Source organism: Anolis sagrei, chromosome 5, assembly GCF_037176765.1.
Source record: "Anolis sagrei isolate rAnoSag1 chromosome 5, rAnoSag1.mat, whole genome shotgun sequence".
Taxonomy (NCBI): domain Eukaryota; kingdom Metazoa; phylum Chordata; class Lepidosauria; order Squamata; family Dactyloidae; genus Anolis; species Anolis sagrei.
The window spans coordinates 27,254,387-27,270,592 of NC_090025.1; the positions used below are offsets into that span (position 1 = coordinate 27,254,387).

The following is a 16,206-nucleotide window of genomic DNA, read 5'->3' on the forward strand; positions in this document are numbered from 1 at the left end:
CTGGATATTTTGGGAAATACAGTCAGTTATATTGCCCAGATCCTAACCTCATAGGGCTTTATTAGTCATAACCAAGCATTCCTGTTGCCATTTTTTTCAGCAATAGATAAGCAAGGATTTCTTCTTTTTAATGAGGTAACATTTCAATTAATGCACTAGTTAATAACAGTGCAGTTCTGTAAATCAGACTTATATTTGCTGTAAAGTTGACTTATGGCAATCATATGAATGAAAGACCTTAAATAGTCTTGCTCACATCTTGAAAACCCAAGGTCATGACTTGTCTGATTGAATCAATCAGCTTGCAGTGCAAGCTTCTCTTTCTCTACTGTCTTCCACTTTACTATGCATTATTTTCTTTTCCAATGGATGATGGCTCAATGTACAGTCAACTCTACATTTGCAGATTTGACTATTCACAGATTTGATTAAAATGTTCTCTCTGGGAATCTCTAGGTTCTCCAGTGTGTCTTTGTGATCAGCTTCCTCAAGTTTTGCAGAAGGGCCTGAAGTTTTTAGAGAAAACTCTTCTCTAGGAACGTCTAGGTCTTCCCGTCTGATTCAGTGTACAGCTTCCAGAGGGCTTTGGCAATAGAGTCATTTTGGAAGATGTGGAAATTCCTAAAGAGGTGTTCTCTCATGCAAAAAATAGCAATTTCTTTATTTCTCATTTTTTTCTCACCCTGAATCCCAGTGAACGTGGAGACCTAACTTTATATCCAAACATGACAGCCTTTAATTATTTTGGCTTCCAGGAAAGTTCAGACCTGATTTGCTCTGGGATGTGTTAATTTGTCTTTTTAGCAGTCTGTGGTATCTTACAATTCATCACCTCATTTCAAATGACTTTATTCTCTTTCTTCAGTTTTTTCCACAGCTGTCAAATCCTATATATAAATATAAATGTCATGGCATGGGATGATCTGATTTGTTACTTAATGTAATGATCTTATATGCTTGAGGATCTTATCTGCTTACTTCATAATTGCCCTTCCAAGTCCTTTGACTTTTTGCATATCCATTTCCATGAATAAGTGAATATAGGTATAGAAAATATTTATTTTACAGACTTTGTTTACAAGTTATATAAATAATCTATGGTTTGTTATATTTTGTTTTCTCAGTATTTAATTGCAACCTTGCTTTTTGCACCTGTTACTTTCACCAATAGTCATCTGAAGTCCTCAGTGTTTTCTGCTAGTGATATTATTATATTTATTTATATCCCACTTTATTTCTCCCAAAGAAGACTCTAAGTAGCTTAAAATAAAAGCATTAGCATATAATTTAAACTATACAAATATGCAAACATTAAAACAGAATTAAATATAAACAGTATTTAAAAATTCACAGTTAAAATCCATTAAAACACATTTCAAAGTTAAAAAACAGATAATCATATATTGTTTAGCTATATATTAAAGTTGACCCCATATTAGTCATACTAATTTGTTGCTTCCTCCCAGTTAGCTGTTTGAGTGCCTTCTGACCTGGGAGTCTCCTCTTCCAGCATCACTCATTTCATTTTGGATCATAACAGGCTTTTAAAAGTAATAATGATTGTTAGGGGAGTAATTTTTCATTTCTTTATGCTGTGCACTAGTAACACCTTTAGAGTTAAGTGTCCCTTGATAAAATAATAGCTTTGATTAGTTGAAATCTGTACAATATTAAACTCCATTTTGCTTTAATTTCTTTGGCATGCATTTATTCCATGTATCTTCCTGACTTCCTGCATTTTTTTCTTCCAAACCAAAATAGGAAACAACCTGCTTCTGAATTATTCCTGGTATGTTTGTTTGTATCAGAATAAGCCTTGTTGTAGCATAATAAATCCTTGGCAAAGGCGATAAATTCAAAATCTAATTCTTTTCAACCAGCAAGATGTATGCAGTCAGGATGGCCAAAGTTATTAATGAGGAAAAATACTGAAGTAGGGAATGAAGCCGCAGATTGCTTTTGTCTGAATCTACACAAAAGCAAGATTTTGTCCCTTCTGCTTTCCCCAGATCAGTGGTTCCCAACCTGTGGCCCGTAGACCACCAGCGGTCCACAAGAACAAAAATACGGTTTGCAGGCTCCATTACTACACCGTTGCCTCAAAACTACATGGCAATGAGAGCAACTGGTCTGTGAAAACCCCTTATAGTGCCAAGGCAACACGGATGTAGGGAGGGGAGAGGCTGACTACCCACGAAAGATTACCACTACCACATTAATTCTAGATTATTAAATATGGTTTTCTGTGGGTAGGCACATGACGACTACTGGATGACATATGTTCTGCATCAGAAACTAGAACTGATGTGATCTATCCAATGCAATTTTCTGAATCAGCACCCCAAATAACACAACCAAATCTAAAGTTGACCAAAAACTGATTCGTAACCTTTTGGTACTAACGTTGGAGAGTGGTCCTTGGTCAAAGTGGTCCCTGGCCAAGTGGTCCCAGGCCAAGTGTTCCCTGGTCAAGTGGTCCCCGGTCAAAAGAATTTTTGGGAGCCATTGCCCTAGATGAATATATTTTGTTCAACTCCTTTTGCACTCTGAACTCAGTTTGTAGAAACTGAAGCAAGCTGAGCAGAAAGGCGAGAAAGTGGGAAAAGGAGTGAGAAAATAGGACATTTAAAAGCAGATGAAATATGAGACAAAAGTGGATTAATTATCACTACCTAATTAATTGGAGGGTGTAAGAATCCCCAGTGCTCTTCTATGTGCAGTTGGTTCTCAGACACCATCTGAAACTGCAAGCATCTACCCGTTCCTGTTTCTGCCCTGCAGCTCTCTCGCCAATTAAAAGGCAGCGGAGAGAACCTGGAATCACCATTGCCTACATTTCTTTACTCTCACTATTATGCAGCTCTGGCCAAGCTGTGTAAATATCCAGGTCAAAGATAGCATCCTGCAAGTCTTCAAGTCACTTGGTCACACATTATTGAACACGACTGTTTTGTACATACACGGTCATGAATGTGCAGAAAGCAACATCAACGGGAGGAAATGGAAAGCTGAGAAGACTGAAAATCTCTTTATGTGCATCACAGATGCAGCCTTTACCACAGATCCCCTGAGATTTGCAAATGTGTGTGCCTTTCCTGTCAAACTTTCTATTTTACAGTACAACCATGAACCCACAAATCAATACTACACTGCAAGCTTCCCTATCTGATGCCCTCCAAATGATAATCATAGTTAGCTGATGGTTATAGTCAAGCTCATGCAGATGACATCAAGAACTATACTTCTTTCTTCAAAACTTTAGCATGATTGATCCTACAATATTGCATTATTCTGGAGGAAATGTTAAATGTATTCTGCATAAGAACAGCCCCCTTCAAAGCTTTAATATTTCCTCCTAGAAACATAGCAGGTCCATTTTTGTTCTCTCATCCACCCACGTCTCATTAAAACAAAGCATAACACGCGATCCAGAGTCAGAATCAAGACACACTAAATTCAGTAGATTTATTTCCAAATAAGTGTGCACAAGACTACAGCCTTAAACATTTTTGTTTATTTCTTTCATCAGGGCTTTTTGCTCAAGGTCATGCTCCAATCCTCCACACCCTATATTTCTCTTTGTGTTTAAAAAGACCGAGGAATTAAATGAGCCACAGCCTGACACTTGCCCCCAATTTTTCAAGCAGGATGCATCTTGAATTCTCCGGCATCAATAAAGATAGTGCAAGGAAGGCTTTCGGGCTTCTGCATCTCTTTCATTTACATCTTGTCAGAATTAAAAAGGGGAGAATGAATGTTTTTGGAATATGGAACAGTACAGGGCAACATGCCTGCATTCATCTACCCACGCTTCCACCACCCACACATTCCTCCTGGGGCTATCAGAAAGAAAGAGCAAGCTAATCGCTCAGTGCTCCCTCCCCCACTGCCATGAATATATGCATAGCTTCAAGTGAGAAGTGCAAACACCCAGTCCTCCCACTTCTTTGGAAGGGCAAAACTGGCTCTTCGCCCTGTTTCTCCTAATGGACAGGGTGATCCAGCTTAAGGGAAATGCTGCTTTATAGAGGATTGGGGGAAGGAAAGAAGATGCCGAGATGCATCTCTTTGCCATATAATGCTTCTGCTGCTCCATCTAGTGGAGGAACACCAGGAACGATTTGCACACTGCAGATGGTAGCTTTTGTGGCTATTTCCTTATATAAGCCCTATGAGGGAATGTAATCATCTCAACAAGCAGAAGAACGTTATTTATCCACTGTTCAGGAAGATTTGTGTTACTGTACCTCTTGGCTTTCTGTTTACATTATGACACTCAGAACAGGCAATTAAGTACTAAAAAATAATCACTGCTGATAACTTTGTGATAGGGAAGTGGAGCAAACCAAATATATTCTTTGAATCCTGCTTTGGTACGTCAAAAATCAGGACACTTTGTCTTGAACTGATTCAGAGCTGGTCTACTTCAGCTTGAGTTCTGAACCTGAATGAAGGTTCAGAAATCCAAAGCTTAGCTCTTTCTGTTGGTTTATCATGGGAAATCAAAAAATAGTTATATAGTACTTTGGGTTTTCTGGTAACCTTATATGTCATTTGCTGTCATAACTGCTACCTCTGGCCTACATCCTATTTAATTCCCAATTTAAACATATCTTTTGAATCAATATAATTTATTCATATGTTGATGCAGCATTCAACAATTGATTTGTAGATTCATAGTTGGATGAAATCACAAGAATGAGCCAATCCAACCCACTGTCATGCAGGAATACAAATTAAAGTACTTCAAGTTTAAAATCTTTCAAAGAAGGAAACTTCACTCTTCAAGGTAGCACATTCTACTTTTAAACAGCTCTTACCATCAGGAGGATCTCCCTAATTGTGCTGGTACGGCTGTACCAGGAGCTTCAGCTTCATTTTCTTTCTATTGAGTGTTTGCATATATTCCAAGGTTTTATGCATTTGCAACAAGGTTGCTTCCCTTGGTTTGCAATCATGGGGCTAGCCACCTGACTATCATTGTTAAGTTTTGGTTCCACCCCTTTCCCCAGGGCCATGGGAAGAGAGGGAGCCATTTTTAGTTCAGTCTTATAGTGGAAAGCTAAGCTATAAGCCATGGATTAGCTCCATCTGTAGAAAAGCTTCATTTCCTACAGCATCTGGGGCAGAAATTCCGGAGGGAAACAGTCCCAAAGCTCTGGCTGGGAGCTTACAGCCTCTCAGCTTTACAGCATCTGAGGGAAACATCCTAAAGTTTCGGAAGAAAACAGTTTTACAGACCCAAAGAACTCCAGCTGGAGAATCTACACAGCCTTGACTGGTAGGTCTACTCGGCACCCAAGACGCAGATTGGAACCAGTAGTAGAACCCACATCAGCAAAGCTTAGACAGTAGATTGCCTGGGAGGGGTTAAAAAGGGGTTTTTCTTGATAAAGAAAGAAATAGTTCTCCAAGCAAGGTGCCTGTCCATTTTGGGGCAAGTTAAGAAGTATTTGTTTAATTTGTTGAAGATCCAAGAAGTGTTTGTTGTTTTATTGAAGACCTAAGCAATAATAAAGAACTTTGTTAAACATTTCAAGCCTTCTAAAGACTGTGTATGGGAAAATCCTTGAAAGCCTCTCACCCGTAGCACCCCGGCTCCCCGCTGGACACAAAGAGCACGTCCTGTTTAAAAAATCAATTATTACAGGCCCAGCGTGTGGCAGCACACTAATAGTGAGGCAGAATCTCTTTTTCTGCAATTTGAATCCATTGTTCTCCTAGTTTCTGGAGCAGCAGAAAACAAGCTTGCTCCATCTTCAATGTGGCATCCTTTCACATTTTTAACATGACTTTTTAACATATCCTCTCTTAATCTTCTCTTCTCTAGGCTAAGCATATCTATCTCGTTGAGCTGCTCCTCATAAGGCAACGCGCCAAGTTGGAAATAATAAGATTTAGGCTTATATTTGCCAAATAGCAAACAATCACCAGCACTATTTACCTGTAATTCAGGAAACAATAACTTTTTAATTTCAAATTTGCAGATCTTGTTTGTCTATGTATGCATTTACCTTTTTGTTTCTTTCCTATGCTCTAATATTTTTGTAGCACTTAGCCTGATTTCTCTGCAAAAATCATGTCAAAAGATCTCAAAATATGCAAAAATATGGAGAAATACTCTTCTGTGCCCTGACCCTTTTGTATCCCACCTAGAAAGTTTTGTTTTAGAGGCCTCTCTAAAACAAAGAGGCCTCTTACCATGGCCAAAATGATGAACACTTATCATTTTTGTCAGTAAATGGCTGCAAACAGGAAGTGTCCTGTGGGGAGATGAAAAAGAAATGTCCCTGGAGAGGTTAGCTCCCCCGGCCCCCCATTCTACAACCTCATTTCTATTTTATTCTGCTTTGTGTGAATGAACTGAAATGTATACATTTAGTCCTGGCTATGCAAAACAATACAGAGATCAGAGACAAACATGACTTATTACTTATAAAGTGATATAGTCCCCGATACTGATTTGCCAGCCTCTGTGGCGAGTCATTGAGGCAACAAGGCAATCATAACACCCTGTGACCTGACTATCCAATAGTGACACTTTCCCATTGCATGTGAGGAAGTGTCACTAAATGGCTTCCCTCTGCAGTAACTCTGTTATTTCTAATGGAACACGGGGAGGCTATCATGTTGCTGGTGCAGTATCCAAGGACAATGCTGTCTCAGTTAAGCAATGGAGCCCACTGGAAATGAGTCTATGTTGTGTGATGGGTTGTGTGGGGTTCCAACACTCAACTGGTGCAAAGGAATCCTAAGATGCTAAAAATTCCTCATGTGATGAGGCCCTTAGAGAGACATCAAAGGGACATCACGAACAAGTTTAGGGAGTAAGGAAAGGCTAAGACTGGCAGAAATGGCAGTGATTTAAGCACCGGGGATATAAAAGAAATAATAGAAGAGCAGCATAATGTTGACTTCACAAATCAAGAATGAAAGCTGACTGTATCCAAAGTACAACACCGAAATGAAAAAGCAGCGAGGCAAAGAACCGAATAAGAACCTGGCAAGACAAATGGTAAGAAAGTAAACAATATATCCAATAAAGCAAAGATAGATGGGGAATGCACCATAGCCAGCAATCAATGCTGAATGATTGACTAAAGATTCTGCAGTGCCTGGAGGGGGGTGGAGGGGAAAGGCCAGCATGCAAGCTGGAAAATGGAAAAACAATATGATCTCTGAAAATCCTTTGGGGAAATAAAGTACATAGGCAGGTGTGAAAGGAATTGATTTGCTCGAACTTGGGAGTGATGAAGAATACCCAGTAATGGTGTACTAATCACAGTGATAGAGATTGATGAGATCTAATTCTGATAAACAATAAGCTGATACATCGTTTAACATTGCTATAAAATTCGACAATGAAACTAGGTGCTGCTCAAGACAAAACAAAAAAAAACCCCTCTCCACTGTTGGCCACATACTGTTGTGCTTATTTATTTTAAAACTTTGCAACAGTATTTTTGCTTCTCAGTCAAAGGTGCTATTGCAATGTTTGCCTAAAGACAAAAAGATTTAATAATTCGGAACTGAGATTACATGCCCTCCAATTTTCCAAAGATGAAAACCAAGGCCTGGGTGGACAAGTGTGCATGAAACAAAATTTATATACATTGAAACATCGACAATTGTGGGATATTTCAAATTTTGGAATACCAGTTTGTGTGTATGTGTGTGTGTCAGGTGTGACTTGAGAAACTGGAAGTCACTTCTGGTGTGAAAGAATTCGCTGTCTGCAAGGATGTTGCCCAGAGGACACCCGGATCCTTGTGGGAGGTTTCTCTTATGTCCCCACATGAGGAGCTGGAGCTGACAGAAGGAACTCAACACACTCTCCCTGGATTCGAACCACTGACTTATCAGTCAGCAATCCCACCAGCACAAGGGTTTAACCCATTGCACCACCATTTATAAATGCTTGGTGTGGTAACTTCTTAAACTACCTAAGATTAAGAATTGTCTATCAGTCATCTGTATTCTTTCATGGGATGAGCCTTTCCAACCCACGAAGCTTCATCTCTACCCCAGGCTTAGGAAACCTCACTTGTCAATAGAAGCCTGTCCAACTGGGAGGAGAGAGTTGAGCCATTACTTTATCTCCTGGTCACATATTATTCTCCATTTCCAAACTGGGACCTGTTTCTGAACTGGTATACTGTATACCACAGACACTTAGCATTCCCTGCATACCATCCAAAGCCAAAATGCAGAACAGGGCACATTTATGTCCTAGGTTTAAGTCAGCTTGCAGGAGAGAGGGAAAGTTTTTTTAAAACATTCAGCTCAAGCATAACATACATTGGGTACCATTTTGTTAGAACTGCTCAACCATGAAGAAAGAATATAGGATAAACATTATTCTGGACAGAAGACGGTTGTGGCTGCTGACTTTGCAACAGACAGATGGGTCAGTGGAGACAGAATGATTATTCGACATTTGTTCAATAATGAATATTTATTCTAGGCTGAAATTCACAGCAGAGCCAAAGCAAATGGCTATACGGAGGATAAATTGACAATTCTACTATGTAAGCATATAGTAATAGCCTTTTCCTGCAAAAGGAAATGGTCAATGGACATGGCATTCTGGACATTGTAGATCAAAATTATAACTTTGCAAAGATTTGTTCTATGGCACATGTGCGAATGGACAAAATATAGGTCATGGTTGTCTCCTGAGCAGATTGGGTGGATCTACAAATATAGCTGCCAATTTCCCCCTTACCACTGGACTAGTTGAGCAGTAGGTAGAGACACTACATAGACAGCAAGCTTCTTTGCCTCTTTCATCCTTGAAATCATGCACTTTTCTACTCTCACCTGATTGGTGCTGGGAAATGTGTGATGGCTGGCATCAACATGCATGGAAATTAACTCTGGAGGCCAGAACCGCCCCATCCATCCTAACATTTAGGAAACGGGTGAAGACGTGGCTGTGGAGTCAGGCCTTCGAGGAATGAGACAACACCATAGGACTCTGGATGGAAGTGGATATAGATCCATCTTATTAGGACGACTGACCACTGTAGTTTTATATTTAGTGTTTTTAAAGTTGTTTTGTAATTTGTGATATATGATATTTTAATGAATGTATATGTTTTTATGGCTGTAAACCGGGCTGAGTCCCTCAACGAGGTTGAGAAGCTCGGTATACAAAACTGTGAAATAGATAATAAATAAATAATAATTCTGTCTGTCTCATCTCAGGCTGAGATGAGCAGGAAGAGAAAGAAAATGCACATATCCACCCAATTTAGCACATATCATAGTATATGACACTTGGGCACAAAAAACTTGTTGATCCGTCTTTTTGAGCTTCAATTCTACTAGATTGTCTGGAATTTTGTTGCAGCGATATGAATGGGGATTCCTTTGGACTGATTGTGTTTTTTGGGAGGGAGGACTAAATGATGGACCTCCTAGTGTATTCCCTGTGAAAGGTACAACTTTGAGAACTCAAGAGGAGTCATTTTTCGGGGGGGGGGGGGAATACTGAGGAATTCCAACACAGTGTGGAGTTAATGCCTTTATCTGATTCCATAGTCCTCCTAAATATCTGGTTCCAATGACTTATTGAATGTTATGAGGTGATCTTTGGCTCAGAACTTCTGTTCTGACTGCCTTTCCTTCAATACATGTCCATGCATGAAGGGAAGTCCACCCACACCTTAATTCAAGTGGAAAGACACAAGAAGGATGAAACCTGGCCAAGACATGCTACCTAGACACAGATCAGCCTGAGTCTTTCTCCATGAGTCTTGATTCAGCAGTAGATCCTTCTGTTGTGGTTGCTATATCAATTTTCCTAGTGATTTGTAGACATCCAAAATGTATCATAAATATATTTAACATTTGTCTTGTGCAGGTAGCTTTCATTATGAGCTGTCTCCCATTAAATATTTTGTCCTGGTTCAGTCTTGGTTCAGTAATAACAAACGTGCATCTACACAGTACAATTGATGCAGTTTGACACAACTTTGAACTGCATTGGCTCAATGCTATGGAATCGTGGGGGTTGTAGTTGGGTGACACAACTGCACTCTTTGAGAAAGAAGGATAAAGAACTTGTAAAACTATGCCTCCCATAATTCTATAGCACTAAGCTATGTCAGTTAAAGTGGTATTAAACTGCATTAATTCAATTGTGTCCACACTCTGGGACAGTAAAGCAATGAGTCAGTTTTAGTTGTAAATTTAATAAAACTACCCATATGATTGAACCATATTTCAAAAATGAGTTTACCATCTTGGCTCAGTGCTTTCAAGTTTGGAATAAAAATTAGTGGATTCACTACCTTACTGACATGGGAACTATCCATGTAAGCTTTGTAGGCCTATATTTATACATTGTGTATAGCAGTTTGCCCAAGTTAATTTTCTTTCTATATTCTGTCCTGCTGCAGAGTTATAAAAGTTACTAGCCATCCCTTGCCACACGTTGCTGTGGCCCACATGGGGGTTCTGTGTGGGAGGTTTGGCCCAATTCTATCGTTGGTGGGGTTTGAGTCTACAGTGCTCTCTGGATGCAGGTGAACTACAACTCCCAAACTCAAGGTCAGTGCCCACCAAACACTTCCAGTATTTTTTTGTTGGTCATGGGAGTTCTGTGTGCCAAATTTGGTTCAATTCCATCGTTGATGGCATTCAGAATGCTCTTTGATTGTAGGTGAACTATAAATCCCAGCAACTACAACTCCCAAATGACAAAATCATATTTTTTTTTTTAGTGATGGTCACTCCTTGTGTTGTGAGACGTTTTGTTGCCAAATTTGGTGTGATTTCGTTCATTGATTCTTTTTTTTTTAAGGTACTCATTACGCACAGAGGATTTTTATATATATAGATTTTTGGACTCCGGCTTGCAAAATCCCTTAACCGGCATGGCCATTGTCTGTGTTAGCTGGATGTCTCTGGACATTATGATCCAAAACAAGTAACATTTCCAAGTTGCTATTCTGCAAATGTAAATTGAGTCTACAAGTTTTTAGTCTCATTTAATTTTCCCCAAAGGGACAAAATCAGAAGCCAGGATCTACCTTAAGAAACCATTTCCCTGGCCACTATCATAGACAACTTCCTATGTGTATTTATTTCTGGTCTTTCAAGACTACTTTCTTTATGTTATGCAGAATTACTTAACCACTATCAGCTCTTACCAAAATGGCTTTCAAACTATATTAAAGCTAAACATATTACAGTCCTAATGGCAAAATAACTGCAGACTTGGGACTTTTTATCTTATTCTATGAGCTTTGTCAGCATGATTTCTAAATGTGAATGAAAAAATAAAGCCGTTTTTCACCTTCAGATATGTGCTCTCCCACAAGCGTCGTACATAATTGCTCTCTTTTTGCTATAGCTGATCCATATAGGCTGTGCCTTGTGGGAGTAGCACTTTGAATAATGGGTGCATAAATGCACGTCTTTTCTTGTAGGATTCAAGCATCTGAACTCATTAGCAGTGTCTAATGATGCTTCGGCTGTGTTTTGAGCTGGGAACTAAATAGAAAAATCTGTGGTCAAATCCCCTTGTGGTTTCAGGTACTTCTGCTGAGAATGATCGTGTATCGGAAAGGGTAACTGTTGTCTGAAATTGTTTTGTTTGGCATGCTCTTGAGAAATATATCTTGGTATACTTCACATCTAAAGCATCTCAAGTTGCATTTATGTACCACGGTAGACAAATATTAGCCCAGTTTCTGTTGCATATATTTGCTGTAGCAGTTATTCATTTTACTGCTTATTGTGCCGATGCTTTGGATTTTATATGTCTTTCTCTTTAGAGAGACAGCATAGCATGGTAATGTTCAACTATGACTCTGGAGAGCTGTGATGCATCTACGCTGCAGTATTAATGCAGTTTGACATCACTTTAACTGCCATGGCTTGATGCTACAGAATCATGGGAGTTGCAGTTTGGTGAGGCACCAGCACTTTTTGGTAGAGAAAGCTATATACCTTGCCAATTTACAACTCCCATGATTCCATAGCATTGTATCATGGCTGTTAAAGTGGTGTCAGACAGCATAAACGTACAGTGTAGATGAACCCCTGGGTTCAAATCCTCCCTCATCCATGAAAACCCAGTAGGTTACCCTGGGCAATGATAGCATCACCTTAGGTTCTCCAGAATCTGGAAACCTCAAGGCACACAACAAGAAACCCTTTCTTTAACTCATATTCCTCAGTATTTCATTTCAGTCAGTCTAAAGCAATTTGGACTGCTGTATCATTGCTTTTAGCTCTATGCTGTAAAAATGAACTGGTGAAATGACTTTGAAATGGCGTTTTCCCAAATAAACAGAAATTGGATTATCTGAGTCCAAACAAATAAAACTTACTATGCACTTCTGCCTATCTACTCAGGCTCCTTCTACTCAGGCCTTCAATTCTGGAAGAAAGTGGGATAAAAGGATGAGGTGACTAGATGACGCACACCAAAAATGCGTGCTGGATTATGACATGACATGAAAAACATGTGATTAAAAAGTTTCGCTTAAAATCCACGATTGGGCAAAAAATGTGTTGCTAGGATCCCTGTATATCCCTGCACCTCCCAAAAAAACATGGGTTCCTTGCAATACACTGGTGTAGACTGCTCCAGCACTTATCCTCATTTTATAATCCCAAAACAGCCGATGAGGAGTGTAAACAGATCAAACCAAATGAAAGCACGAAAGGAAAGCAATCCCTATGAGAACTCTTTAAAACCATTCCTTTGTTCTCATATTTCTCAAATTAAACAGGGCTTGAATTTGCAATATGGGTACCTGCATGGGAGGCAAATGATCCCAAAGGGCAGGCATGTAGCCAGGGGGGGGCTCGGGGGGCTTCAGCCCCCCCCCCCCCCGAAATTTTCATGGTGGTTCGCGAAAAGGCCTTATTGGTGCATTATTTAAACTGTTATGTTTATTCATATCATGATCTGATCACCATACTCAATATATCCCATATGCATGGGGGTATTGGGGTAATGATACAAAAGGTTTGCTAGGCTAGACCCTCTTTCACTCAGACTCAGCCCCCCCCCCCGAAACTCAGCCCCCCCCCGAAACCCCCCCCCCCCCCCCGAAAAAATTTTTAGCCCCCCCCGAAACGAAATCCTGGCTACGGGCCTGCCAAAGGGAAACAGGTTGAAGAGGGCACCAGGAGAGTGAGGAGAGACAATGCCAGGAAATCTGCTTGTGTGCACTTTGTTATATCTGCATCAATGCTTATGAAGTGCAGCACATATCAGGACCCTTCCACACAGCCATATAACCCAGAATATCAAGGCAGATAATCCACAATATCTGCTTTGAACTGAGGCCCCTTCCACACAGCTGAATAAAATCCCACATTTTCTGCTTTGAACTGGAATATATGGCAGTGTGGACTCGGATAACCCAGTTCAAAGCAGATATTGTGGGATTTTCTGCCTTGATATTCTGGATTATATGGCTGTGTGGAAGGGCCCTCAGAGAGTCAATAAGAAACAAAACTAAAAGAAAACTTCAGGTGGTTTCCAGTACCTTTTGCGGTTCCCTTCAATCTGTATTATCCAAACCTTTCAAGATGCCATGAGACCATTTCCCAAGACTAATGTCTCCATGTGAGGATTCTCCTTAAAGTGCCAGGGTTTTTAGTCTCACTTTCTTACTCCAGATTAAGCGCCTGTCTGGAAGGGCCCTCAAAGGTAGGGTGTTATTCTATTAGATATATGTTCGCAGTCTTAACTGTAAACTTTCTAGCTAAAGTTTCCTTGTGGACGTGCTAGCTATATTTTCTACATTAGGCACAGACAAATCCTCAAAAGCTCACACCAAATAGGACACTTTAAATTTCAAACTGCCATGAGGTCCTTTGTTAAAAGCAAACTCTTCCCCGTTTTGTGTGTTCTTGCTCATTAATAACTCTTACAATCGTGAACACAGTCTGAAGTTTTGCATTGCTTGCATGGCAATCTTATGCTCATTTATTGGAATCAATCTCTGCTGGGACTCAGTATTATTTCTTTGACAGGTCTTTATGAACTCTTGCCTTTGGACTTTAAAAATGGCTTGAAGCTTGAAGATGTGAGTGTGAAAACAGAAAAGACCCTGGAAACCTCAGAAAAGCCAGCAGTCCTATTGCTGCCAACAAGGATATCATGTGAGGTAAGATCTACTGATTTATTAATGAAGCATCAATTATTCTTAGACCAAGATGTACACATTTAGAGAAGCATTAAAACACACGCAGTGTAGCTATACCAGATGCCATAATTGTGCAGAGGAATGTACAACTTATGCCAAGATCTTGAGCTTCTCCAATGTAGTCAGATAGTTCCTCTAGCCACCAAATCAAAAGTGGGAGCTTGAAGGATGTGCCTTTGCTTTTGCAAAATGTTGCACTAGACTACACTATACTATTGTGCAATCTCTTGAGAGGACATAATAAATTGCACAACTATTTCTGCACTAGCACAATGCTCCAAGATGTCACAGTCATGAATATTCCCCCTGGGAATGTACCCTACCAGGACTAACATTTTCTCACTACTAAACATGAAAAGTAGACATGATACAAACTTGACATCTGAAACTGGTAGGAATTCCTGTAGCAGCAGATATAATTTGCATAACAAGTGCTTAACAGCAAAACTGGATAAAAATAGAGGAAAAAATCCACTTAAAATCCAGTTTCTGCCATCAGATTCTGGGGTTTGTTATTTAGTGAGGCTGTTAAAAGCTCCTCCCTAAACTACAAATTCCAGAATTCTGCAGGAGGCAGAAACCAGATTTTAAGTGGATTTTTTCTCTAGTGTTATGAGACCCCAAGATAAAAACTCCAGCAATGTGTTTTTGATGCACTCTGCAAAATGAAATCCAGATGCAACCAGCTACATGTGTTGGATCAATTGTTTTGATACTTCTCATAGCTGCCGTGGTGTCAATTAAATGTCTGTATAAAATAACTTACTATGACTAAACATACCTGTTAATGCTTCAAATAACAATAATAAAACATTGTAATTTTAATACGACTTTATTTGTTGACATGAAGGGATAAATGGGTATAATTCTTGCTTTATAGAGCCCTGGAGAAATATTCATTCTCTTACGAGATGAAGTCCCTGATGAGTCTGTAGTAATTGAGTTCATAACAGAAATGGAATGCATCAGGACTGTGCCAGACTTTTGGAATCATAACGTCAGGTATATGAAAGCTTTAGGTAAGAGAACCAAAGAATTCATATATTTAAATGTAACTCGTGGACTCCTTCCACCCTTCATTTGTCTAGTGACACCTGAGTTTTATTTTCCATCAAAAATGTTCCATGTTCATGAATTTTCGTTATTATGGGCCACTATATCTGGCATGGGCAAACTCACTAACTTGAAGGCCACATGGCAGGTCAGAGTAAGGTGGGCAGGTCGGGGTTCTCCTCAAGTCCCCTCCCTGCCCTTTCCTCCACTTCCTTTTTTCGAAGTCAGAAAGTGAAGGAAAAACAGGAAATGTTTGGATCCCAAAAGAGTTGGCCTTGGTCAGGATGAGATGGTGGATGGGAGAGAAAGTGTACTCATTAGACTCTGTATTGCCTATTCTTGGTACAGAATCCTAGAATCCTAGAGCTGCAAGAGACCCCCAAGGGCCATCCAAACCAACAACCTGCCATGCAGGAAGGCACAATCAAAGCACTCCTGATAGATAGCCTCTGCGGAAAAGCCTCCAGAGAAGGACACTCCACCACACTCCCAGGGCAGCTTATGCCACTCTGCAACAGGTTTTACTCTCAGGAAGTTCTTCCTAATATTTTCAGTCAAATCTCTTTCTCTGCCATTTGAAACTACTGCTCCCTGTGCCTTGGTCTCTAGAGCAGCAGAAAGTCAGTTTTACCTGTCCTCTTCAATAGGACACCCTTTTAAATCTTGAAATGTGGTTCTCATATTCCCTCTTTACTTGGAGGGAGGGAGGGAGGGAGGGAGGGAAGAAAGACAAAAGGGAAGGGAGGGAGGGAGGGAAGGAGGAAGAAGAGTGAGGGAGAGGGAGGGAGGGACGGAAGACAGAAGAAAGAAAGGAAGGAAGGAAGGAAGGCAGGCAGGCAGGCAGGCAGGCAGGCAGGCAGGCAGGCAGGCAGGAAGGAAGGAAGGAAGGAAGGAAGGAAGGAAGGAAGGAAGGAAGGAAGGAAGGAAGGAAGGAAGGGTGGAAGGAAGGGTGGAAGGAAAGGAGGGAGAAAGAGGGAGG

The 16,206-nt window shown here is 40.2% G+C and overlaps 1 protein-coding gene across 1 annotated transcript in view; it reads left to right on the forward strand.

Moving 5' to 3' along the window:
- Positions 1-16,206, forward strand: part of BANK1 (B cell scaffold protein with ankyrin repeats 1) — a 192,234-nt gene that overhangs the window by 46,685 nt on the left and 129,343 nt on the right. The window contains exons 3-4 of the mRNA XM_060779163.2: positions 14,002-14,135; positions 15,055-15,193. Coding sequence (XP_060635146.2) covers positions 14,002-14,135; positions 15,055-15,193 — 273 coding nt within the window. The remainder of the gene's footprint in view (positions 1-14,001; positions 14,136-15,054; positions 15,194-16,206) is intronic.